The following is a 24,910-nucleotide window of genomic DNA, read 5'->3' on the forward strand; positions in this document are numbered from 1 at the left end:
ATATCTGGGAACTCATTCAAGGGCACATAGCTAGTAAGAGCCCAGATGCAGTTGGTTTGACTCCAAAGCCATTGGCTTAACCACAACTCCCCTGCAAAACACACACACACACACACACACACGACGGGACACACCCATAGTCCCAGCCCTGGGACAGACCCTGCCATCAGCTGTCAGCCAGAGGCACCAAACATCTGGCTGAGCAGATAGGAGGAACAGAGAAGGCGTGGAACTGTTGGAGGAGGGAGGAGCTGTCCCTTACGTCAGGCCGGGCCCTTGGCGGGAGGAGCCATCCGTCTCCTCCAGGAGTGATGGTGAGAGAAACCCCCCTCCCCCTGCTGGAAGGGGAGGCCCAGACAGGGAGCACTACCTGCCCAGACGTGGAGCAGCCACACAGAGAGACCCCAGGGGACGCATATAAGAGACAAGTCGGGGCAAGACAGGGAAGATGGAGGGAAGAGGGAAGCAGAGGGCCCCCAGTCCTTCTTCTGCTCCGGTGTGCCGGCGGCGGTCTTCCCAGACGGGCGGCTGAATAGGAGCGAATTCCTGCGCCTTCTCCCCGCTCCCCGCTCTTGCCTCTCTCCCCCACCCCCACCCCCTCTTACCTCTCCCCGCCTCTCCCGCTCCCCCAGCCCCGGCCCAGCAGGTGTGGAGCTGTGGCCCTCGCTTACTGTGGTCTCTTGTGGAGTCACAACTGCAGCCTTATGCATTCTATCAGCACTTTCCTTTAAAACAAAGGGCACGGAGAAGGTGACTGGGGGAGTCCCCTCCTTAATGCTGGGGTTCCTCGCACACAGCAATTTTTGGCCGTCTGCACGTGGCACCCTGCTTACTTTGACTCCTGGCATCAAGGATCCTCCGAATCCAGAGGGATATATCAGCCTGGGGCTGACCCCCTACTCTCCCCACCCCCACCCCACACCCCGCCCCCAGCCCCGCAGCGAAGGAGGCTCCTCCACACTTCCGAGTAGGCCTGGAAAGGAGGGGGGAGGGCAGGCAGTTTCCCAGTGGAGATTAATGATCCTCAATAGCCCGGATAAGGCGTAGGCGGCCTCCACCCCACCTAGTTCCGAGCTCCTACTGGGTGCGGGCCTGTCCTGTAAGCAGAGGGGGCTGAGTCACGGGGGGTCCTCGGGAAGTGGAGGAAGAGCACTGTGGAGGTCCCCTCAAGAAGACACAGAGAGGAGCAGCCACAAAGGGGTGCACAGTGGCAAGTCCACCAAAGGGGAGGCGGCCGGAGGGACTGGAGCTCAATTTTAAACACTTAACCAGGGGAAGGGAGAGTGCAGAGACCAGGACTAGTCGGGCAGGACCTGGGATCAAGAGCAAGTTCACAGCCAGGAGGCCAGGCCAGGAGGTCAACAGAAACCGAGTCAGAAGGAAGAATTTGGACTTTATCCTGAGGTCGCCTGGAGCCGCTGGGAGTAGGGAGGGAGGCCAGGGTCAGGCGGCCCCTGGAGCCTGTGCGTGGGTCCCTGTGTGCCTCAGCCCCCTAGCCCCGCAGGGAGGAAGAGGGGACTGCTCTCCTAGCTTCCTCCGTATATGCGTGGCTGCCACCCATGGGGTGCCCAGGTGGGGGGCCTCTCTCCAGCCCACTCACCTGTGGGTTCTCTGCCCCACCCCCAAGGTCCCCCGGGTGTGGAGCTCCCCCCACAAACAGGCCTGCATCCTGTCCTCCCCCATCCCCCACCACTGTCTGGGCCCTAGGTGGGGGGTGGCAGAATTCAGGCCCCAATGTGGGTTCAGCCCAAAGAAAGGGGTAATGAAGGGGCTGGCCCATCTGTCCAGCCGCCTGCCAGCTCCACGCGGCAGCCCCGTACTCTCACTGACTGAGAAGAGCCGTTTCCTTGAGGGTTTTCCCTCCTGTCACCATCCCTGGCTGCCTGCGTGGGAATCCTATCCCACTTCCACGCTTATGAGCAGGGTGACCTCTGGGAAGCTACTTGACCTCTCTGTGGCCCATTTCATTCAAATATTGGGAGGATTAACAAAGAACAGCCTGTAAGACCGCTCACCTTTTTGAAGGGGGTCTTTATGCCCTGTAATCAAGTCTTTTTTCTTTTTCTTTTTTTTTTTTTTTTAAGATTTTATTTATTTAATTGACAGAGAGACACAGCGGGAGAGGGAACGGAGCAGGGGGAGTGGGAGAGGGGAAGCAGGCTCCCCGCTGAGCAGGGAGCCCATGGGGGGGGCTCTATCCCAACACTCCAAGACCATGACCTGAGCCAAAGGCAGACGCTTAACGACTGAGCCACTCAGGTGCCCCTGTAACCAAGTGTTTCTGTATGGCTGAGGAAGCAGAGGGTCAGAGGTTGCTGGCTAATGGGAAAAAGTTTGTCCCAAGTCTAAACTCTTCCTCATTCCAAAGCCCTTCAGTCTCGGGGGATTTGCGTGCGGTCCATGGGCTGTGCTACCCTTGGGGACAGAGGCTAGACCATGGGGTCAGTGTTGGATGAGAAAGAACCAAAAAAGGATGATTTGGACCAGGATGTGCTGGGTTGGGAAATGGAAGGGGCTAGTGCTACAGGGGAAAGAGACAGCATTGTCAAGGTTCTGCACCAGACGGTCCCACTTGTCTGGAAAGAAGCCTCCTCTTTGAAGCCTTCCCTGACCACTCTGAGATTTTATCACAGAATTCCTGGGGACTGAGCAGTTGCAGCTCAGCCTTGGTGAGCAGGGTGCCCTGTCACTGCATGCGATTAGGGCCAACCATCTATGCATCCCTGAGGCATTTCTAGAGAGTTTCCTATGTATTAGCTCATTTAAAATTTTTTTTTTTCGGGGCGCCTGGGTGGCTCAGTGGGTTAAGCCGCTGCCTTCGGCTCAGGTCGTGGTCTCGGGATCCTGAGATCGAGTCCCGCATCGGGCTCTCTCTGGGAGCCTGCTTCCTCCTCTCTCTCTCTGCCCACTTGTGATTTCTCTGTCAAATAAATAAAATCTTTAAAAAAAAAAAAAAATTTTTTTTTTCATTTATTTACTTGACAGAGAGAGAGAGGAGAGAGCGAGCATAAGCAGGGAGAACGGAAAAGGGAGAAGCAGTTTCCCCACTGAGCAGGGATCCTGATGCAGGACTTGATCCCAGGACCCAGAGATCAAAACCAGAACCGAAGGCAGTTACCCAACCAACTGAGCTACCCAGGCATCCCTGTACTAGCTCATTTAATCCTCCCAAGGGCCCTAGGAGGGAAGGATGATATGTTTACAACCTCAGGCCTAAGGTTCAGGGAAGTGTGAATGTCTTGCTCACCGAACATCAGCGGAGACCCAAGTTGTGGCCCCCTCGTTCCAAGTCACACACGGTCTGCCCACTCCAGCATTTTTCCTGAGGGTGGGTTTGCCTCTAGGCCCGTAATTTAAATTCCAAGTTTCCTAACAGCCACGGGACTGGGGGGTAGGAAGATCTTATAAGATGGGCTGGTAGTTCTCCTTCCACTGAAACAAAGGGAAACAAAGAAACCTATTTCTTCCTAGCACTGGGTTCCAGGACTAACTAACTCATGGCTTCTATGTAATGTCCTCTCACCCAGGGATTTGCAGAAGAGTTACAGAAGCCTGTCCAAACAACCAGCTCTTGTGTTGATCCCATTAGAAGCTAAAGGCAGGCGATGATGAGAACTCATGGTAGAATTTCCCAGGGACACAGCACTAATAGACTCTACGTGATTGCTTCTTGGCTTCTACCTTGATCCAGCGTGGAGCTGAGTGATCAGAGGAGCCGCACGATAGGTAGAAAGAGTTGAAACGGCAATGCTGTGGACGCAGAGAGCAAGGTTCACATTTTGGCCCTGTCACCTGCTGTGTCACCTCAGGCAAGTTACTTGATCTCTCTGAGCCTCATTTCCCCCATCTTTAAGATGGGAATGAGAATACTTATTATTAAATAGTTACTGTGGGGAGTCATTCATTCATTCAGTAAAAATTCAGAGCCTACCTGTGCCGGACACTGTGCTAGGCTCTGGAGATACAGTGATGGACGAGTCTAGCAAAAAAAATTGCCCTTGTGGAATTTATGTTCTACTGGAAAGATATAATTAAGCAGGAAACTATCAGCTGGTAGGAAAAAGAAGAGGATTTAACAGGTGATATGATTCTGGAAGAGATGACAAGGCGTCCTCTAATTTTCATTCTCCTTTTCTTCCCATGTACTAGAACTCTGGACACAAGACTTCCCAAAATAAAGACTACATTTCCCAGGCTCCCTTGAAGCTGACTATAGCCATGTGACTAAGGCCTGACTAATGGGATGTAAGCAGAAACAGCCTCCAGGAAATGGCAGCTCTTCCTTGACCTTTTCTTCCTTCCTATTGCTTGGAATGCAGAAGTGATGGCTGAAGCTCAAGCCGCCATATTGGACCATGAAGAGAAAGCCACTTGCCAAAGATGCCACAAAATAGAAGGTACCCTGGGTGAAGTTTCTGACACTGCAGAGCGCCAGGCCACCAGGGACCTCCTACCTCCAGATTTTACTTCACAGAGAAATAAACTTCTGTTTGGCTTAAACCACTGAGATTTTGGGTTTTCTCTCACACACAGTCTACCCTGATTTTCCTTGACAAAGTGATGGAGTAGTGGGGGGTTATCTCTAAATGGTTGGTTGGAGAAGGTTTTTTGCAGGGTGATATTGATCTGAGGCCTGATGAGAAGGGGCAGCCAGGTAGGGACTAGGGGGAGTATCCAGGCAGGGAGAGGAGAGACAAGCAGTAATGATGCAGGTGCCTAGGGGGCCTGGCCTCAGTCGGTTAAGCATCTGCCTTTGGCCCAGGTCATGATCCCAGGGTCCTGGGGTGGAGCCCTGCATTGGGCTCTCTGCTCAGTGGGGAGCCTGCTTCTCTCTCTGCTTCTGCCTACTCCTCCCCCTGCTTGTGTTCTCTCTTTCTCTGTCAAATAAATAAATAAAATCTTATAAGGGAAAAGAATGATGCAGGTGCCTTAATGGAGGAGGAACAGGGGGATGGGCAAAGGGAGTGGGGAGTGGGTGTCACCTGCTGTGGGGAGGGGGTGTCACCCCACATGGCGGGGAGTCATGAAGGATTTTACACAGGGGAGTGAGGTCTTTTGACCTGTTTCTAAACGATCACTGTGCAAGGTGACTGAGTGGTGCCGTCAAAGCATCTGACTCTTGGTTCCAGCTCAGGTCCCCCTCTCAGCGTTGTGGGATCGAGCCCTGCATCAGCTCTGTGCTTAGCACAGAATCTGCTTAAGATTCCCTCTCCCTCTCTCTCTGCCCCTCCTCCCTACACTCTCACTCTCTCTCAGATAGATAAACAAACCTTTTTAAAATATAAATAAATAAATAATAGACATAAAAGGTCACTCTGAGTGTCGGAGGGCTCCTAGGGGGCCCAGGTGAAGTTGGGAGGCTCCTGGGGGTGGCTGAGAAGTGGGTGAGATACAGGATTCCCAGGGAGAAAGGCTGGGCTGGTTCATCCTTAAGCATCTTTCCAACTCCACTCCATGCCCCGCCTCCCCTGTTCTCCTCCCCCAACTCCCCTCATTTGCCCTAATGATGACTGGTCCAATGTGCAGGGATTACTGCCCCATTTCCATTAACCCCTGGCTGGCTCCTGCTCACGCTGTACCTTACACCTCTGGTCCTTCCAGGTAGGAAGCCTTGCTCCCTCTTCTGATGCACTTTTCTAAAACTCAGTTCAGAAAACTCCTTGGGGACATCTACACTTCGCAAACTGCTTGTCCTTCAGGCCTGCCCTTCCTTTGTTCATACCCTGACATTGCACTCTGCGATTATGTGCGGCTCTCCACGTTGGACATAAACTCCTTGAGGGCAGGTGCTGTGATTCAGTACCCATAGCTCCTAGGGTACTTTACATGTGTCTGGAGCAGGTGACATTGTCAAGGTAGTTCCCATCTTCATGTTGTCTGGTCTTCATGACAGCCCAGAAAAGAAACCTAAGAGTGGAGAGGGGATATGTCCAGCTCAAAGTCACATATCCATCTAGGTCACAAAGCCTCCTGTCCCAGCAGTTCCACAGAACCCAGACGTCCCAGCCATGGGACATTTTCTCACTGTTTGAGTCCCCAGTCCATGAGGGCAGAGGAAGTCATATCTTAACCAGGAAATACCCATGGGCCCCTCCAGGTCACCTGGCCAGACCCTCTCCCATCTGGCCACCTCCTGGCTCCCTTCAGTGGGTTATGCCATGCCATCTGGACATCCCCTCCCCTTAGCGGCCACTGCAAACCATGGCCCTCGTTGTCGTGATCGTGGGCCCAGATCTTCCCTCCTGTGCCTACCGGGGAACTGTCCAGCAAGGTTTTGCTGGGGGCTTGCGGGGAGCCGCCAAACTCACCCAATGTGTACCCAAGAGCAGCTGTGAGATTATGAGCTCTGTCTGCCTTCAGTGGTCACTGGCCCAAGCTGCTCCACCTAACACCTCATTGCCAAGTCCATTGCAAGGGAAAGCTCAGGGAATTGCCATGGAAACACCCCCCCCCCCCCCCCCCGCCCCACTTCCTCACATGGAATCTCAGCCTCTCCACCTTCAGGCCAGGAGAGAGAAGGCAACCTCCTTTCCAAGGCCCACTGTCAAGTCCTCGCCTCTCACTGAGGACTGACTACATCCCAGGATGATGGAAAATGAGAAAGTCTCATCCCTTCAGGAGTACTGAACTCCCTGCCAGAAGTTCTCCCTCTGGGGCAACCTGTCCCGGTCCGTGGTCTGGGCTGTGTGGTCCACAATAACATCATATAGGGAGGGCACCAAGTCACTGCTCAGTGGGGTGGGGCTCCTCAGACTCAGTCCGGGGGTCCACCCTTAGCTTCCCTTGTTCCTGCAGACACTTGACCTTAGCTCCCAACCTTCCATGGGCACAGACTTGGACAATGACACCCGTGAACCTGGGGGAGGGGAACCTGGTAGGCTCTTCCCTTAGAACTAGGAAATGGGAGGGGGGTGGGGGGACAGGAAGAGGTGGCAAGAAGTAGTCCATGGGAAGAAGGAGTCAGGATACACACTCAAGGCACCCTGGGGCCCTGCTTCACTCCCCCACTTGCCAGGCGTTCTGACCATCTCTGTCCAGCCCAGGGTCATGGCTAAAGGGAGGTCAGCCCCTCTCTTATTTGCCCAGCACCTCACCCAGTGCTAGGCTCGTGGAGCCTTCAGATGACCTGAAGTCCAAGTTGGACTAAAGTGAGTGATGGGAGCCATCCTTTCTTCCTGGAAAAGCATAAACAATCAAAATGCGACATTGGGCAGATTTGGGGAAACATCAGCATTCAGTCAGGGCAGTAAGAATGACCCAGAACAGGTGGTATGAGTAGAAAGAACCAGAACACAATCTGCTCTGCTGCTGCTTGGGTGTCTGGTGGGCTGTCCGGGGATGGTATCTGCAGAACAGCCCAACAGCTGGGCCAACCGTCCTCCTAAGCCAGATGTGCCCGCCACCACCCCACAGCCGCCTGTCCTTTCTGAACAAGGGAAGGGGGCTCCCGTGCTGCCTCCTGGCTCCTGCTGTCTCTCACTCCTGGGTCCAGCGGAAGGGCAAGGTCCCTGGGGCCTCTGGGTTGCGATGTGAGGGCAGGGGCTTCATTTAGCATCTGCTGCCCCCGCTGTCGCAACCCAGGCTGGCCAGGGCTTGAGAAAGATCCTCCAAGCCCAGTGTGAGCTCCAGTCCTGGAGCAGGAGGAGGCATCCCCCAGCTGCCTTCCGCTGGGGCCTCTGTTAGCGACTAGCATGATGGCCAAGGGCAACAGGAGGGAGCACAGGGCTTAGCATCAGGCAGGGAGTGGGCCTAAGGCCCAGCTCCCGTTCCCCCAGCCAAGAGGCCTGGGGCAGGTAGCCTACCTCCCTGCCCCAGCTTCCTCAACTGTCAGAGAACAACAAGGAGCAGAACCTTCCTCAGAGGGGCTCAGAGAGCACTGAGGGGTAGTGCGTCTGAAGGGCTAGGCCCAGGGTCTGCATACAGCCTGTGTCAGGCCATCAGCTCCTCTCTTCACTGGGAAAGTGCTGGAATCCTCTGTCCCTCCAGCTGCCTTTTGTGGGAACTGCGGACACAGCAAGGAGTAGATGAAGCCCTCAGCCCAGTGTCTGGACACTGGAGGAATCGGCGGCCTCTTTCCCTCTCTGTCAGGCTCGGCACAGTGTAAATTTGTGGTCGAGACCCAGGAAACGGTGGGGGAAATTGCTGGATATGCCATCGATCTGACCCTGTCTGTCTGAGTTGGAAATGGGGCTTCCCCAAACTGGAAGCCACAGAACCGGGGACTCTCACTTTATAGTAAGGACACTAAAGCCCAGAGAGGGCAGGCACTTGCCCAGGGGTCCCACAGCCAGTGGGTTTTGATGCTGGCCTGAGATGGTTTTCATTCTCGGTGCCTGGAGCCGTATCCATAAACCCCCTCCTCTGTCTGCTTTCAAGCCTTTCTTCATTCTTGCCCATCTGAACTCATCTTTCAGTCTCTGCTTCTCTAGCAACCGGAGCCCAGGGACAGGTGACTGGCCTAGCGCCCCCAGGAGCAGAAGCTGCCCTGCTGGGGGGTGTGGGCAGGGGCACAGCGGGGGCCGAGAATGCGGGCTGCTCTGGCCTGGGGGCCTGGGCCGGGCTGCCAACAGAGAAGCCAGTGTGCCCAAACATTGCTGCTTTGTGAGCTCTGAGCTCTGTGTGGGGAAGGTTGTTTTTGTTGACCTGACATTGTTTCAGGTTGACTGAGTGGCAGCGTCTTAGCACCCTGGGACCAGCTCTTTGGAGCCATCCAGGGTCTTGGGGAGAAGGTGGCTAGGGAGCCCTAGTCTGGGGCAAGAAGGGGACGGGGCCGCCCGGAGCCTGTATGCACTGAGCAGGTCCCTGTGGGTGAGGTGTAGAACAAGAGTGAGTTCGGAGAAGACACCGAGAGAGAAGAGGGAAGGCACCTGTGTCTTTCAGGGCGAGAGCAGAGGAGCCTGGCCAGAGTGAGGAAGGACAGAGGCAGGACAGGAACCCCCAGGAGCTGGAGCAGACCTGCCGGGAGGCTGAGAGCTCGAGAACCCAGCCATCACACCTTAGTCGGCAAAGGAAGACCCAGGAGAATCCCTGGGAGCCAGGAGGGCAGCAGGAGGCCTTGGGGGCTGGCTGGCTGGGGTGGGGTGGGCCAGACGCACAGCTGTCCAGATGTGTGTGAGAGATAAGTCTGTTTACTGGGCACCCAGAAGGAGCAGGGCGGGGGGTGGGAAGGGGCTCCCCGGGACGGTGGGGCGGGCAGATTAGGAGGCGGGGGCATGAGTCAGGGGTTTGGGAGCTGCCCCCGGGGTTTGGGAGCCAGGACTTGGGTGCTGTCAGAGCGGGTGTGAGCTCAGCTGGTGGCAGAGGACACCTGTAGCTGCAGGAGCTCGCCGAGGGACCCCAAGGCTCGTGAGCAGGTGAGCAGGGCTGGGGGGGGGGTGGTCCTGCAGCACTTGTCTTGAGGGTTTCTGCAGTGCCCAGCCTGAATCCGTGCCCAGGGGACCAAGGCACCAGACCTCCAAGGGGGTGCTGGTGGGTGGGATGAGAATGGTAGGATGTATGTTGTTACCCCTAAGGGCACGGGCCCGTTGGCACCTCCAGCTGGGGAGCGCGAGGGTGCAGTGTTGGGAGAAAGACACGGGCACGTGGCAGCAGAGGTCTGTGTGGCTGGTGTTGGAGGGGGCAAGTCGGATCCCCCTCCAGGTGTGGGTCCCAATCAGGCTCCTATTTACAAGCCCCTTGGATCCCACAGACCCAAGTCTTGCCCCCAGCCATGCATGGGGACCCACAGGGCATCCTATCCCCCTCTGTGAGGACAGTTGTTCACTGACCCTCTTTCCCATTTGGGACACTTTCAGGGACTCATCGGGGCAGACCCGGCCCTGTCCCCAGCCTAGGGGGTGTTTGAAGAGAAAGGAGGAGTCCCCCATCACCCAAGGATTTCAAAGCACTTAGGCTAATTCCATGGGAACAAAGTAACAAGATCAGAGAGAGAGGAAGATAGCAAGTCTGACCTTGGTCCCCAGTCACAGTGATAATGATGACCAACATGACCCAGAGCTCCTTCTGTGTCAGTCAGTGTTCTAAGGCCTCTACATCGACCAACTTAGCTACAACAGGGTAGCACTTAGGGCTACTTAGGGTTCATTCTTGTTACCCCACTTTGCAGATGAGAAAACTGAGACACAGTAAGGTTGAGTCACTTGCCCGCAGTCACACAGTAAGTCACAGGTCTGGGATCTGAACCCAGGCAGGCCGACTGGAGAGCCCATGCTTTCAACCCACTAGCACTCAACCAGCTTAGAGCTGTCTTCTCTTCTGGGAGGCAAATCAGCGCAATGGTGAGAGAGGTAGTGGGAGTCAGGGAGGCTGGCCTCTTTCGTCCTGCCTCTGACACCTACCTGCCAAGTTAAGCTCTCCGAACCTCAGCTTTCTCATCTGTAAAACGGGGCTAGTGACATTATCCATTTTGCACAGTGCCTCGAGGGTTCTAAGAGATAAGGCTCTGTGAGGTGGGGGCGGTGATCGCACAAAGGCGGTGCTCTGCCACCAGGGAGCCCTCCCCATCATCTGGTAGCCCCCCCCCGCCCCGCATCTGCCAGCTGTGCTCCACCTCCAGGGCTCCAGATGCCCTGCTCACCCTTATCTGGCCTAGCCTGGCTGGCTGGGTGGCCAGGTGTTTGATGAGCTTCCAGACTCGGGGCGTCGATCCTGTTCCAAGCTCTTATCAGTGCCGGAGCGCTGGGCGGTGGGGGGCCGGGCCCGGTGGGGGCTGCAATCTGGGTCACGGGGGGCACCCTTTAAGGCCCCAGCTGAGCTCCAGGCACCTCCAGTCTCCCTTCTTCTGTCTCTCACTGAGGTCTCAGAACCCTGGCAGGAAGGCCCTCCCATTGTACAGACGGGATGACTGAGGCCTAGAGAGAAACTGGGGGCCATCGGAGGCTATTCAACCAGACAGTGGCGGACAGGCAGCGTTCTCTGGCTGGAGGGCCCCTCTGCCCAGTCCACCTCTCAGACAGGAAATGGAAAGTTCCAGCCCAGCCCCTTAGCATCTAAGGCTTGAGACTGCTCAGGATTTGAGGCCCCGGCAGAGCAGAGGGCAAGGTCAGAGAAGGAAGAAAGAAAATAGAAGTGGGAGAAGAGGAAAGAGCGGGGCAAAAGAGGGAGAGAGAAGGGTGCCTGACTAGGGTCTTCATGGGCAAAGGCCCATGCAGGACAGCCCTGTCCTCGGTCCTTGGGACTGTCCCCTAGTCATCACTTCCCCTACCAAGACAGGAACCCCTGCCCTTGTCAGTTCGGTGGGGCTCTGCCATGCCCTCTCCTTCTCTCTATCTCTTGGGACGGCAACACCCACCCCCTCAGCCCTCAGAAAGAAATGTCTCTGGACCATTCTGTCTGTATGTCCTCCCTGCCCTGTTCCCTCACGCAGCAGCCAGCCCCGCCTGGCTCGCGCCTCCCTCTGCCCGCTCGTGCCCACACCTGCGCCGCACTTCCCTACCTGCCAGTCCTTCAGATCCCACCAGAGCTTCTCGGCCCAGCCCTGGGATCCTCCCCCTCAGAGACACCCGACCCCCAACCCCAGCAGTCCGCCCTACCTTTGAACCTGCCACATGGTCCTTGGCACCCAACTCCTTCGGCTCATTTCTCGTTGGTCTGAGGCATGTATTGTCTCCCGAAGCCCTTGGCCTCTCCTGCCTTCCCAGCTGCCTCCCCAGTCCGGGTGGGGGCTTCTCGCGAGAAGGGACCGTGTCTTGTTCATCTCAGCTCCCACTGCTCAGTGCCACGTGGGCACAGGGCGAGCATGTTCGTCACCCGACCCCAATCCCTGTTGCTGGGTGAGAGTGAAGAGAGCCCCTCCACATCCAGTCCCCAGGGAACTTCTGTGCTCCCCTCGGGCTGCGCCTCACCTTCCTGGGGGTGAGCATACCTTCCTCTCTGCCAGAGGCACACTGAGCAAACCTGAGACACAGGGTCCGGTCTCCTCTTGGCTGGGTCCCAGTCATGCTGACTCTTCAGTCCCAGAGAACCAAGCCTGCAAGGGACAGCCACACTTCCCTTCACCCAGCATGTACTTACTGAGCACCTACTCTGCGGCACCCATTCTGCGAGGAGTAAGGGATTCAGTGGGGACTGAGACACGGATCTTAGCACTCAGATGGCATCCCTTCTAGCGGCATCCTTGAACAGCAGATACACAAATGACTCAAGAAACCAGAACATGACAGAGTGGGCTAGTGAATGACAGGGTGGTGGGAAGGGAATCTGAAGAGCTGAGATATGGGATGAGGGGCAAAGGGGCACTGAGGATGTATCAACTGTGTATGCAAAGGCCCTGGGGCAGGAAAGGGCTTGGTAAGGCCAATGAGACAGATGGGGAGAGAACAAGAGAAAGGGAGCTCACGAGGGGGTGAAGGAGAGAAATAGTGACACTTCATTCAACACCTGTGAGCTGCTCCCAAGGATGCTACAGCCCCATGCCTAGCAGAAAGTAACTGTTTCTGGGAGAAGAGGGTACGTTGTGAAGACTCCCAGGGGAACGAATTTCCTTGAAGAAGGAACAGGTCATGATGCCCCTGGAGTTGGCTAAATCTAGGGAATGGACAGGAAAAGAAGCCAGGATGAGGACTGGTGGATGGAAGAGGGAGTTGAATTTGAAGGACAGCCCATTCTCTCAAACTGCCTTTGATTGATGCCAGCCAAGCTACCTCTTCCTGCCCCAGCTCTCCCAGCTCCTCCTGTACACCTGTCCTCACACCTACAAATCTAGCTCCTCCCCCCCAGCTTCCTGCCCCTGACCCCACTGCTGCCTCTCAACACCTGGGGTCCCACTTGACTCTAATGTAGCCACCTCTGGGGGAGGATGCCTGCGCCTCACTCAGCCTGTGCTCCCCCCTGCAGGGACCCGCAGTGCGGGTTATGCTGGGGACTTGGATCGCTGTGGATAAGTGGACAAGTAAGACAACGCCATGGGGGACTGGCAGGTAAGTCTTTCGTGGTGTCTGCGGGGCTCCAATCTGGGGCCTCTGGGACTCCCCAGACTCTTACCTTCACGGTGGCTTAAGAAGCCCTTCCCAGCCCAGCCCTGACGGCCACTTCCTATAGGAGGATCATGAAGAGGGGCTGGAGGACGTTCTAGAACAGGAGGAGTATGAAGACCCAGATGTCCCTGTGGTTCAAGTGGAGGAGCCAATCGGTGAGCCCCAACTCTCTCTCTTGCTGGGATGAGCTGCTGAGACCTGAACAGAGACAGTTAAGGAACTTGCCCTGTCCCTTCTCCACACCCCCTCCCGTCCGCCACCAGCCCCAGGGCCAGTTCTCCTCACAATCCTGGCTGATTGAAGGATAAACAGAGTTTTGTTTGAAATGATCACAGGAGGGAACTGGGGGGGGTTGGGGGGGCAGGACTAGTCACCCATGGCCAGGCCCTCCATTTGGGACAGGGCAGCCAGGCCCCTCGGGGACAAGGGCATGAGCCCACACGCCATCTGTGTCCATCCCATGCTGACTTCTAGGTCAGGCACCAGGCCTGTTCTGGGAACATCATTCTGTTTGGGGAGGTCTAGAGGTCCTGAGGAGTCAGGGGCCACAGGGACCCCCAGGGCAGAGAGACAACAGGAAACCTTCCTGGCCCTGCCAAGGTCTCAGTTGGGGAGCCCCAGGTGGGGACCTGTTTACTGTCAATAGGCCTTAAGTGCTGGCCATTGGTATTAAAGATAAGAGGCCCCTCTGGGAAATGAGAGCCGAGTGGGGTGTGGAGTGGGGGACAATATAAAGCAGACCCCACCCGAGGTTCCCAGAGCTCCACTCGGAGACAGGGAGAAGTGCTGGGCTGGTGGGATTGCTGAGGTAGGCGGGGAAGAAGGAAGGGAAGCTGATTCCAGAAAGTGGCAGAGAGGAAGGAGATCCTAGGAGAATCCCTAGGTGACCCTCTCTGTCACCACTGAAGATGACTCCCAGGGGTCTTCCACAAGGCTCGGATGAGGCATGAAAGAGCCAGGCTGGGCCAAGAATGGGCACAGGGCGCCAGAGACCCTTGAGCAGGGGGGGGGGGGGGCACTGGGTCCTAGCCAGCAGCCACAGGAGGGAGTAAGGAAGGCGTGACTCTCTCAGAGGCTCACTGTGGGGAGTGCAGGAGGACCCTAAGGGTGGGATTATCGGGGGGCAACACTAACCCACCTCCGGTTTTCAGCTGACCACGCTGAGCCGACAGCCACAGACTACGAAACAACCACAGACCCAGACGCCACATCGCACGCAGGCACCCACGAGGTGAGGACACCCGGCATCACCTGATCGCTGGGACACTGACCCTTCCACTAGGAGAAGGGAGGTGAAGAGGGATGGGCACAGCTTCAGCAGGGGGGAGCCCCACACACAGGCAGAAAAGGAGTGAGCACTGCAGGAAATAGAAGGGATGAGAGCACCCCTGCTGGAACGGGGGTGCAGGGAGACATAGGTCCCTCTCCCACTGAGCAGGGAGCTCCCTGGGCAGAGATAAAGGGACTGCCAAAGGTCTGTGCTCCTGGGCTGGGCCGGCAGGTGCTCCTTGGGGAAGCACAGAATTGAATACGTGCCCCTGTGCCCAGGCCTGCTGGACCCCTGCTGGATATCAGACTGTCTAGCTGGTTAGGAAACTACATCTGCCCTCAGCCAGGCCCCTGGGAGTGACCAGCTGGCCCCAAGGAAACCCAAGGGCATGCTGAGCCCACTCAACAGTCTTGGAGACAGGAGACCTACCCGATGACCCCAAAGGCTTCCTTTTTTGTTTTCCTCCCAAGGGTCTGCTCTAGCACCCTTTTGGTCCAGAGATTCTCCAAATGCCTCTGCAATGGGGTAAGGGCTTGATCAGGGAGTTGGGGAATAGGGCCGAAGTGGAGGGTTATACCCCCCACCCCCACCCCGCCACCACACACACACACACACACACACACACACACACACACACACACACGCTTCTTATCTCACTCAACGCATCCAGGCTGCTGCTCCCCCACCCATCCATTCTGAGCTCAGGGTCTGCCCTGAGTGCTTCAGGACTCTGGGCGTCCTCCAAACACCTCTCAGAGCCTGCTGAGCGCCCACCATGCCCTAGACTGCCAGTCTCCCCAGGGTGCTGTCCCGGGCCCCGGGCACTGATTCAGGTTTGTGGGGCCGCAGGTGTACGTGGAGCTTCAGGAACTGGTGATGGATGAGAAGAACCAGGAGTTGCGGTGGATGGAGGCAGCACACTGGGTGCGGCTGGAGGAGAACCTCGGGGAGGACGGGGTCTGGGGCCGCCCGCACCTGTCCTACCTCACTTTCTGGAGCCTCCTGGAGCTGCAGAAAGCCTTTGCCAAGGGTGAGCCCCGCCGGGCCCCTCCCCGAGACCTGCATGTGTGTGCGGCGTGGTGGCGGGCCGGAGGGCCACCGTCCCGCCATCCGGCTCACCCCTCCATCCCTTGTAGGTACCGTCCTCCTGGATCTGCCGGAGACCTCCCTGGCAGGAGTGGCCAACCAGCTGCTGGATGGGTTTATCTACGAGGAGCAGATCCGGCCTGAGGCCCGAGACCAGCTGCTCCGGGTCCTGCTGCTCCAACACAGGTGCCCCTGCCCACCAGGACGCAGACTCCGCCGCCCAAGGGCCTACCTCACCGGCCCACCAGCCCAGAGCTCTCCCTGGCGGCCCAGGGGACCCCTCCCCACCAGACCAGGGCCCCCATTTCTTCCATAACAGCTCCTACCTCTGACTTCTTGAGGGGCAGCCGTATCTCTGTGTTCAGATGTGGGGGCTACTGGTCCTCAGGAGGGCAGGCTCTCACGGCCCCTTCCTCCCTCCATTCTGGCCCCACCTGGTCATTCCAGACGGAGACCAGCCACTTGCATCCACAATATCCTCCCAAAGGAGGCTGACTGTCCTTTTGCCCCAGGGTCCCTCTCATCTGGTCACTGGGAAGCGTTGCTTAATTCCTCTGACCACCGGTCTCCATCTCAGTCTAGGTGTTACTAACGACCCAGCCCAAATAGCTTACTCAGCCCATGTCCCCTGTCTGTGCGTCCCACAGTCACGCCGGAGACCTGGAGGCCCTGGGCGGTGTGAAGCCCGCGGTTCTGACGCGTTCTGGGGACCCCTCCGAGCCCCTGCTCCCGCAGCACCCCTCTTTAGAGACACAGCTCTTCTGCCAACAGGTGAGGCTGTGGGGAGACCCACCTGAACAGGGTTATAAATGAGAGTGTTTAGGGGAGGAGGGGGCTGGACAATCAATGTGGCCAGAGGACTCCCCTCACCACCCTCCACCCAACAGGGACAGGAGGGCACAGAAGGGCATTCGCCATCTGGAATTCTGGAGAAGATTCCCCCAGATTCGGAGGCCACCCTGGTGCTCGTGGGTAAGCAGCTAGGGTCTGCACCCCCGATGCCCCCACACCCCCGAGACGATGCTTCCTATCCCTGCCCAGCCTCCCTCTTCCGAAGTATGGACCCAGCCTCCGCCCCTCTCAGGCCTCCCTGACCTGACCACCTCCCATCGCCCCCTCCCCGGCAGGCAGAGCGGAATTCCTGGAGCGGCCGGTGCTGGGCTTCGTGCGACTGGAGGTGGCCACGGAGCTGGAGGCTGTGCAGCTCCCGGTGCCTGTGCGCTTCCTCTTCGTGTTGCTGGGACCTGAGGCCCCCAACACTGATTATACCCAACTTGGTCGGGCTGCGGCCACCCTCATGTCTGAGAGGGTAAGGCAGGCTTGGGGAGGGCTGGGGGAGCCCGAGGGCTGGGGGGCAGCTGAGGTCACTCACTGGACGGGCCTGGGTCACTTGAGTTTTGCTAGTCGGTCTCCCCCTGCTGCTTCTAACCTGTCTAGCCAGGGGCAAGTGGTCTGGCCTAGCCCTGCCCGACCGGACCTGGTTCCACCCAGTTAGATCTGGCCTGGCCTCAGCTTACTGTAGTTCCGGCTGGTCTGCGCTAAGCTACCCCATTTGCTTTAGTGGATTCTCTTTTCCCCACGCAAGGCCCTGTCTGGCTCCCCCAAAACTTTTTGTGGTGGGAAAGGAAGGCGGAGTGGGGGGGGCAGGACAAGAAGGAGCTGGGAGAGAGGGTTCTGGTTCCTGGAGGCCATGGATGTGGACTCTTGGGTCCTTTCATCTAGCGAGTCCCCGCAGTCCTGACCCTCTCTCCGGCCCCCAGGTCTTCCGCGTGGATGCCTACATGGCCCAGAGCAAAGCGGAGCTGGTCCGCAACCTGGAGGGCTTCCTGGACTGCAGCCTGGTGCTGCCTCCCTGCGAGGCTCCCTCTGAGCAGGCACTGCTCAGTCTGGTGCCGGTGCAGAAGGAGCTGCTGCGGAGACGCTACTCACAAAGCCCCGCCAAGCCCGAGCCCCGCTTCTACAAGGGCCTAGGTACCTGCCCTGCGACCCCCAAATACCCTCAGAGTCCCCAGTGCAACCCTGCAAGCCCCTGCCTCCCCTCCTCCCATCCAATACCCTGGTGTCCCCTCTCTCTGTCCTCATGCCTCCCTGCCCCCTTGGTCACCTGTTCCCATGGGAAGATTCTCCCCACGATTCCTCTCCCCCCAACGCCTCCTGCCATGACCCCCTGTGACCATGGCCCTGTCCTTGACTACAGATTTGTATGGGGCTCCAGGGGCCCCTGGTGGGCCAGATGACCCTCTGCAGAGGACAGGCCTGCTTTTTGGGGGCCTGGTGCGTGACATCCGGCGCCGCTACCCCTACTACCTGAGTGACATCACAGACGCGTTCAGCCCCCAGGTCCTGGCTGCTGTCATCTTCATCTACTTTGCTGCCTTGTCACCTGCCATCACTTTCGGTGGCCTCCTGGGTCAGTGTCTCTGCATGATCCTCTAACCTTCACCTCTCACTCTTTGGCCTCTGTGTTGGCCCTGCCTTTTGACCCAATCAGACAATCTGGACCCCTATTACAGCCTGCCTGTGAAATGCTCTACTGGACCCTAGAAACGACCTCTTGACCTTGACCACACTGTAACTTCTACCCACAGGAGAGAAGACCCAGAACATGATGGGGGTGTCGGAGCTGCTCATCTCCACGGCGGTGCAAGGCATTCTGTTCTCCCTGCTCGGGGCTCAACCCCTTCTTGTGGTTGGCTTCTCGGGACCCCTGCTTGTGTTTGAAGAAGCCTTTTTCTCGGTAGCTCTGTTCTGGCCCCACCCGGACCCTGTAGCCGCCTGGCCCCAGCCTGCCTGACCACGGGGTGCCTGGGCCCACCTGCCTGACCCAGTCCTTCCCGACCCCTTTGCAGTTCTGCACGAACAACGACCTGGAGTACATCGTGGGCCGCGTGTGGATCGGCTTCTGGCTTGTCCTGTTCGTGGTGCTCATAGTGGCCTTCGAGGGCAGTTTCCTGGTCCGCTTCATCTCCCGCTACACCCAAGAGATCTTCTCCTTCCTGATCTCCCTCATCTTCATCTACGAGACCTTCGTCAAGCTGATCAAGGTGGGGGAAGTGGCAGTGTGGACACACGTGTGTGTGTGCGTGTGCGACTCTGGGCACAAACTATGTGGCCATGTGTGTCATTGTCTACGTGTCCTTGTGGCCCGTGTATCGCTGTGCCTTCATCGTGCCTGGCTGTGACCACAGTCAGGTTGACACCTGCTGCCTATGGGCCGGTGGTCCTGCGGTGACCCAGAGCGCCTGCGCCTGAGGTGGCTGCCCGTGTGCGCATGTGCGGCTCGTAACCACGCCCAGAGGGACAAACAGGCCAGTGTGTATGTGAGCCTGGAAGGGGGAAACTGTGTTAATGGAGGGGTTGCAGGGGTCCCAGGCGCTCTGCTGTCCCCCACGCCCCCTCTGGCGCTCACCGTCAAGAACCACGGGGCCTGAGGGTGGAGCAGCCTGTCTCCTCAGCTCTCGCACCTTCGACTGTGTTACCTGTACATCTGCATTGTCTACGGAGACAGGATGGACACTGCGTATCCGCCTCTGATTCTGTTGCTTGGTGGGGCTTTCTGTTTCCAAGTCTCAGAAGCCCTTTTTAGGAGCCCCCTTGGCACTTCTTTCCTGCCCACCAGCTTTATATCTCCGAGACCCAGCGTGCTCCCATGCACACCTACACTCATTGCCGCCATGACCTGCCCCACCCAAGCTGAGACTGGTCTTCACTCCTGAAAACCAAGCTGTAGAATCCCATTGTCCCTCTGTTACCCTGTCAGTTGAGGAAGAAGAGAAGTGGATGGATGGATGCAGGATGGATGGATGGATAGACAGATGACGGGCAGATGGACAGATAGATGGATAGATGATGGGCAGATTGATAGATGGATGATGGATAGATGGATGAGGAAAATAGGATGCCTTGGTTTTCTGCTCCAGATCTTCCAGGACCACCCGCTGCAGAAGCATTATGACCACAATGTGACAATGGCGCCCAAACCGCAGGCTCCCCTGCCCAACACAGCCCTCCTCTCCCTTGTACTCATGGCTGGTACCTTCTTTCTCGCCATGATGCTGCGCAAGTTCAAGAACAGCTCCTACTTCCCTGGCGTGGTCAGTACCCCCCACCTACCCCCCGGCCCCGCTCTTCCCTACGCTGCCCTGTCCCAGTCCAAAGCACTCCTCCAAGTTCCTCAATGCCATTAACTCTCCTTCTTACCCTAGATTTCCATTCCCTATTCCAAGCCTTCCGGGCCCCCTGGCCCCCACCTCATTTAGGCTTTCACTCTTCAGGCAAGCCCATCTCCCTTTCTTAGCCTGTGGAGGCTGGAAACCCAGCGGGGAGCCAGGGACAGATCTTAGAGAGGGGTAGAGAAGCTGTGGGGCCAGCGGTGGGGCTGAGCCAGGGAAAGAAGAAAGAAGGCCGGTACATTGAGGTGCAGGACAGGGCGTTAGATGTCGATGGATCCCCCGGAAAGAGCAAGGACCCTGCATGAAGAAGGGGCAGGAGTGGGGGCAAGAGGGAGGCAGGAGGTGGGGAAACAACTGAGCACTGACTGGATTTTTCCACCTTCCCTCAGCTGCGACGGATCATTGGGGACTTCGGAGTCCCCATCTCCATTCTGATCATGGTCATTGTGGATTTCTTCATTGAGGACACTTACACTCAGGTGACACTCTCTTCCTATTGTCAGCTTCTTCTCCCAGTATGCCCCCTCCCAAGAACAACTTTCCCAAGCCTGAAGCCAGCTAGAACAGCCTCGACTCATCCCAGCCTCCCCCAAGAGCCCCAGGTTCGTCCCACAGCCCTATAGGACCCCTCGGATTGAAGCAAAGGTTGGGGTCAAATTACCTTTTTACTCCTTAACCCAGGACAATAGGATAGAATCTGTTCTGCAGCCAGGCCGATCTGAGTATGTATCTCAGGTCTGCCACCAAAGAGCTGTGTGATGCAAGGCAAACCACACAACCTCTCTGATCCTGTTTCCTCATCTGTAAAGTGGGGAATGAGAAGATGTATATAAAGACCTTAGAGCAGTGACTGGGTACAAAGCAAGTACCCAGTATAAGTGCCCAGGATGCTGGCTCTCCTTGCTTCCTTTCTCCTACTCCCCTGCCTGGTGTTCTCACCAGCATCCCCCTCCCACAGAAACTCAGCGTGCCTGAAGGCCTCTCCGTATCCAACCCCTCAGCCCGGGGCTGGGTCATCCACCCATTGGGCTTGTATGCGAATTTCCCCATCTGGATGATGTTCGCCTCCGCCCTGCCGGCCCTGCTGGTCTTCATCCTCATCTTCCTTGAGTCCCAGATCACCACGTAAGAGCCAGGGGCAGGGCTGGGCCTGTGCGGGGGGGGGGGGGGGGTGTCTGAGGCAGGGAAAGGGACAGGCTCCAAGCAGGTGTGACAGCAAGGACTGAGAGCTAGTCTTAGTCAATCCCAGCGCCCCCCTCCACCCCCACCCCCGATGAAGAGGAGTGATGGATGGACAGGGACAGGGGCAGGTTCTGTGGGACCTGACGTGGTATCATTTGGGGAGACCTTTTTAAGAAAAAGAAAACAAAATGAGAACTACAAAAGGAAGTGACACACTTCAGAATGGACCTTTACCAGATCAGCCTCATCAGCTTCAATGTAAATCTGCCTGTGGACGTTCTAGGGGCTGTCTTGAGATCCTTCCACTCTTAGAGTCTGGATTATCAAGAGGGGGTGGGAGGGAGGGGAGCAAGGAACTCCACGGGAGAGGAGCACAACAGGATAAACTAAGGCACAGAGGGACCCAAGCATGGAGAAGGAGAGAAGGGGCAAAGAGGGTGGGGATGGGGGAGAATGCTGCTTACCCCTGACCTTCCACACTCCCCAGGCTGATTATCAGCAAACCAGAGCGCAAGATGATCAAGGGCTCTGGCTTCCACCTGGACCTGCTGCTGGTCATAGGCATGGGCGGTGTGGCTGCCCTCTTTGGGATGCCCTGGCTCAGTGCCACCACTGTTCGTTCTGTTACCCACGCCAACGCACTCACGGTCATGGGCAAGGCCAGCGCCCCAGGGGCTGCAGCCCAGATTCAGGAGGTCAAGGAGCAGCGGATCAGTGGGCTCCTGGTCGCTGTACTCGTGGGTGAGTAAGGGCTGGCCACACTCTCTGCCACCCTTGGCCTTGCTTCCAGCCCCCAGCCTCTGCCTCTTCGGATCCAGAGCCTTCTGCAGCCCTCTCTCTAGCTTGGCTGCTCTATGACTGATGGCAAGTCAGGGCTCGGAGCATCATCTGGGGTGGGAGAGGAGAAGACAGAAGATCACTGGGGTTTATCTAAGTTCTGGAGCAGGTGAGAGTACACCTGGGGTCAGTGTGAGCAGCACCACCGTTACTGATGGAGTCGCAGGGTAGTTTCTTAAAGGAGGCGAAGTTAGTATTAGCTGGAGGAGGGTTAGGGTTTGGGTAGGTGGCAGACAATGGAGGCATTCTCTGCTGGGGTGATGGAAAAGTTGGGCTTCTCTGGCCTCTGTGAACCCCCGAGGCCAAAGGAATAGGCTTTGATGTCCTGCAGGCAGGAGTTTGACTCCCTGATCTGCCACTTGTAGCTGTGTGGCCTTAGGCAAATTGCTTCCCCTCTCTGTTTCCTCATCTGTAAAATTGGGTACTCCCTCTTAAGAGGATCCACAGAAAGGGCTTCATATGGTCCCTATGGCTTCATTCTCCAGCCCCCAATGCTGTCAGCCCTCTGGGGCCCCCCGGGGCTAGGAGTGCCTGGTTCTCCCGGCAGGTGTGTCCATCCTCATGGGGCCCATCCTGTCCCGCATCCCCCTGGCTGTGCTGTTTGGCATCTTCCTCTACATGGGGGTCACGTCCCTCAGCGGCATCCAGCTCTTCGACCGCGTCTTGCTCCTGTTGAAGCCGTCCAAGTACCACCCGGATGTGCCCTACGTCAAGCGGGTACAGGGCCCTCGTGGCTCCCCAGCCCACAGTGGGGTGGGGGTTGCTGGGCGCCAGGGAGGGGCAGGAAGTAACCACCGCCTCCCCCTGCAGGTGAAGACCTGGCGCATGCACCTGTTCACGGTCATCCAGATCATCTGCCTGGCAGGGCTGTGGACAGTGAAAACCTTCCCCGCCACCTCGCTGGCCTTGCCCTTCGTCCTCATCCTCACGGTGCCTCTGCGCCGCCTCCTGCTGCCGCTCATCTTCAGGAAGCTGGAGCTCCAGTGTGTGCGTGGCTGCTCCCCGCCCCTAGGGACGGTGGGGGAGGGTGAATAGAGGGCAGAGGCTGGAGGCCAGGACACCAGAGCTGGGGGGGGCAGGGAGTGGGTGTGCTCCACGTGAGCTGTCTTACCCTGGAGCCCTTGTCCTAGGGTCCTCCCAGTCATTTTGGACAGAGTTGCTCCTCCGATAGAATTCTCCCACAACATGACAGTCGCCATGGGGCTGCCCTGATGAAGGCCCTCTGTAGGCCCTCCCCTGCTGGGGTACCCCATCCCCAGGGGTCCCTCACCCCTTGGAAAAAACTCATCCAGACCAAAGCTAGGGGCTGAGAGGGTAGGACATGACTTGTCCACGGTCCAGAGAGAGCCAGTCCCTCTCCGTGCTCTAGAAGTGCCCTTAGTGCTGGAGGGAGGGCTCCTCTGCCCCAGCCGCTCCCGGAAGCTCACCCTCGGTCCTTCCTACTCTCCCCTCCAGCTGGATGCTGATGATGCCAAGCCGACCTTTGATGAAGAGGAAGGTCGGGATGAGTACAACGAGGTGACCATGCCCGTGTGAAGGGAAGACATGGGCTTCCAAGCTCCCTCCACCCTCCCACTTCCCCACACTCCCAGGAAAAGCAGAAGTTCATGGGTATCTCATGGACACTCGTATCCTTCCTGGGGTAGCTACTGGAGCCCCAGGATTGTGGGTGGGGGATGGGAGGGGTGTCTAGAAACCCTTCCATGAGGGGTAAACCAGCTTCTATGTCTAGAGATGGTCAGTAGGGTCCACACTAGGGATTTTGCTGTGAGGTCTCTCCTGCTGCCACGTTGTCATGTGGGGCTCCTAAGCTGGAGGGCTTAGATCTGAGCCAGCCTCTTCATAGCACAGACAGGGGCAGTAGCAAGGGAAGTAGAGGGGGTGGGGTTCAGGTTCCTGCATGCTGTGCGACCTTGGGCAAGTCCCTTGACTTCTCCAGCCTTTGCTTCTTCTTCTGTAAAATGGGTATATTTAGAATAATACCCACATTACAGGATGATTACTGAGGACGAAAGACAAATGTGGAAAAGGGTTCTTGTCAGCTCTGAAAGGGCCAACATGTAGTAGTTATCATTCTTCTCTAGGCTGGCCCAAGGTCACACAGCTCCTGAGTCGTATAGCTGGGATTTGAACCAGGTCTCCCGACCCTGAGGCCAGAGCCCTATGTTGTACCTCAGTCACCTACCTTCCCATGCTTAAAGATGCCCCAGCTGACTCCCCACTTCTCCTACTCTGTTCCCAGCCTGATCCTGGGGACCCTCTTCTCTGGGGCAGAGGGAGGTGTCCCGGTGAGGGCAAGGTGGCGGTAAGGATACAGTCAGGTCTGGGACTCAGGACTCCAAAGGCTCACTCCCTCCTCCCATTCTCACACTCATTCACACATCCATTCATTCCACAAACATTTATGGAGGGCCCGGACCCCCACAGACACAGAGGCAACTGAGACGAGACCCTGCAGTGGGGTGGGAGGGAGTGGGGGGGGGCGATGCACAAATCTGTTCTAGATTTGGATGGGGGGTGGGAGGAAATGGGGGGAAGGGAGGGAGGTTTGTAATTTATTGATTGTATTTTCTAAGAACTCTCCTTGTACTCTGGTTTCCCCCAAACACCCAGGCCTCTAGTTTGAGACTCAGTGTCCACAATCTTACTCCAGCTGAATCTTGGGGGGAGAACCCAGATTTAATCAACTGGGGGAAGGGCCAGTGGGCTCTGCAGAATATGGGCATAATCTATTTTTTTTTTACAAAACAAAAATATAAAAAGAGCTGGAAGTGGTGAGAAATGGTTGAAACGGAGAGTCAGGAGCTGGGGGCCACTGCTGGGAGGCTTTTGGGGGTGGGGGCAGCCCTGAAGGCTGACAGCCGCCTCTCACCACTTCCCTGTGCTATGCCTCAGATTCCTCATCAGGAAAATGGGGATGATAATGGTACCTACCTTGTAGGATTGTCCTAAGGATTAAATGAGACAGTAAAGTGCATATGCTTAGCATAGCCTGATCTCAGGCCTCAGAGGAAGCGCATAGACTTTAGCTGCTGGTGTGGTGACGGCCCTGCCCCCTCCTTCCTGCTCCTTGAACACCCCTAAGGAAAACAGAAAGAAAGTCACCCACTCGGCTAGCACCCTTCCCCTTGATGCTTGGTTATAGGTTTTGCCAATAAATGCGTCTGTGGTGGAGTGACTGTCTTGCGGGCTTTCCCTCCCAGACTCGGGGGGCCAAGGGGTCTTCTCTTGGTTGGACCAGGTGGGCAGGGCATGCTTGGTGGGGAGCTGGTGCCAGGGTTGTAACCTTGGGTGGGGGCAGGGAGAGCCAGGCCAGAGAGGTTGGCAATGGTGCTGGGGCCGGGACAGAACTGGTGGCCGGAAGTCCTGTGGTAGAGAGGGCCAGCGGC

General features: G+C 57.2%; 1 protein-coding gene across 2 annotated transcripts; it reads left to right on the plus strand.

The window, feature by feature from the left end:
- Positions 1 to 9,245: 9,245 nt before the first annotated feature.
- Positions 9,246 to 24,695, plus strand: SLC4A1 (solute carrier family 4 member 1 (Diego blood group)). Of its 2 annotated transcripts, XM_059378405.1 has the most exons (20): positions 9,246 to 9,353; positions 12,835 to 12,917; positions 13,039 to 13,129; positions 14,126 to 14,205; positions 15,094 to 15,274; positions 15,381 to 15,516; positions 15,978 to 16,101; positions 16,218 to 16,302; positions 16,458 to 16,639; positions 17,091 to 17,301; positions 17,528 to 17,740; positions 17,919 to 18,067; positions 18,180 to 18,374; positions 19,251 to 19,424; positions 19,892 to 19,981; positions 20,461 to 20,627; positions 21,172 to 21,425; positions 22,069 to 22,238; positions 22,332 to 22,508; positions 22,977 to 24,695. In XM_059378405.1, the coding sequence occupies exons 2-20, from the start codon at positions 12,903 to 12,905 to the stop codon at positions 23,055 to 23,057; spliced, it is 2,775 nt and encodes a 924-aa protein (XP_059234388.1). In that variant the 5' UTR covers positions 9,246 to 9,353; positions 12,835 to 12,902; the 3' UTR covers positions 23,058 to 24,695. The 2 variants fall into 2 exon arrangements, with proteins under 2 accessions (XP_059234388.1, XP_059234389.1); XM_059378406.1 differs by lacking the exons at positions 9,246 to 9,353; positions 12,835 to 12,917; positions 13,039 to 13,129 and adding an exon at positions 13,679 to 13,782.
- The last annotated feature ends 215 nt before the right edge of the window (positions 24,696 to 24,910 follow it).

The sequence above is a fragment of the Mustela nigripes genome, chromosome 16, assembly GCF_022355385.1.
Source record: "Mustela nigripes isolate SB6536 chromosome 16, MUSNIG.SB6536, whole genome shotgun sequence".
Taxonomy (NCBI): Eukaryota; Metazoa; Chordata; class Mammalia; order Carnivora; family Mustelidae; genus Mustela; species Mustela nigripes.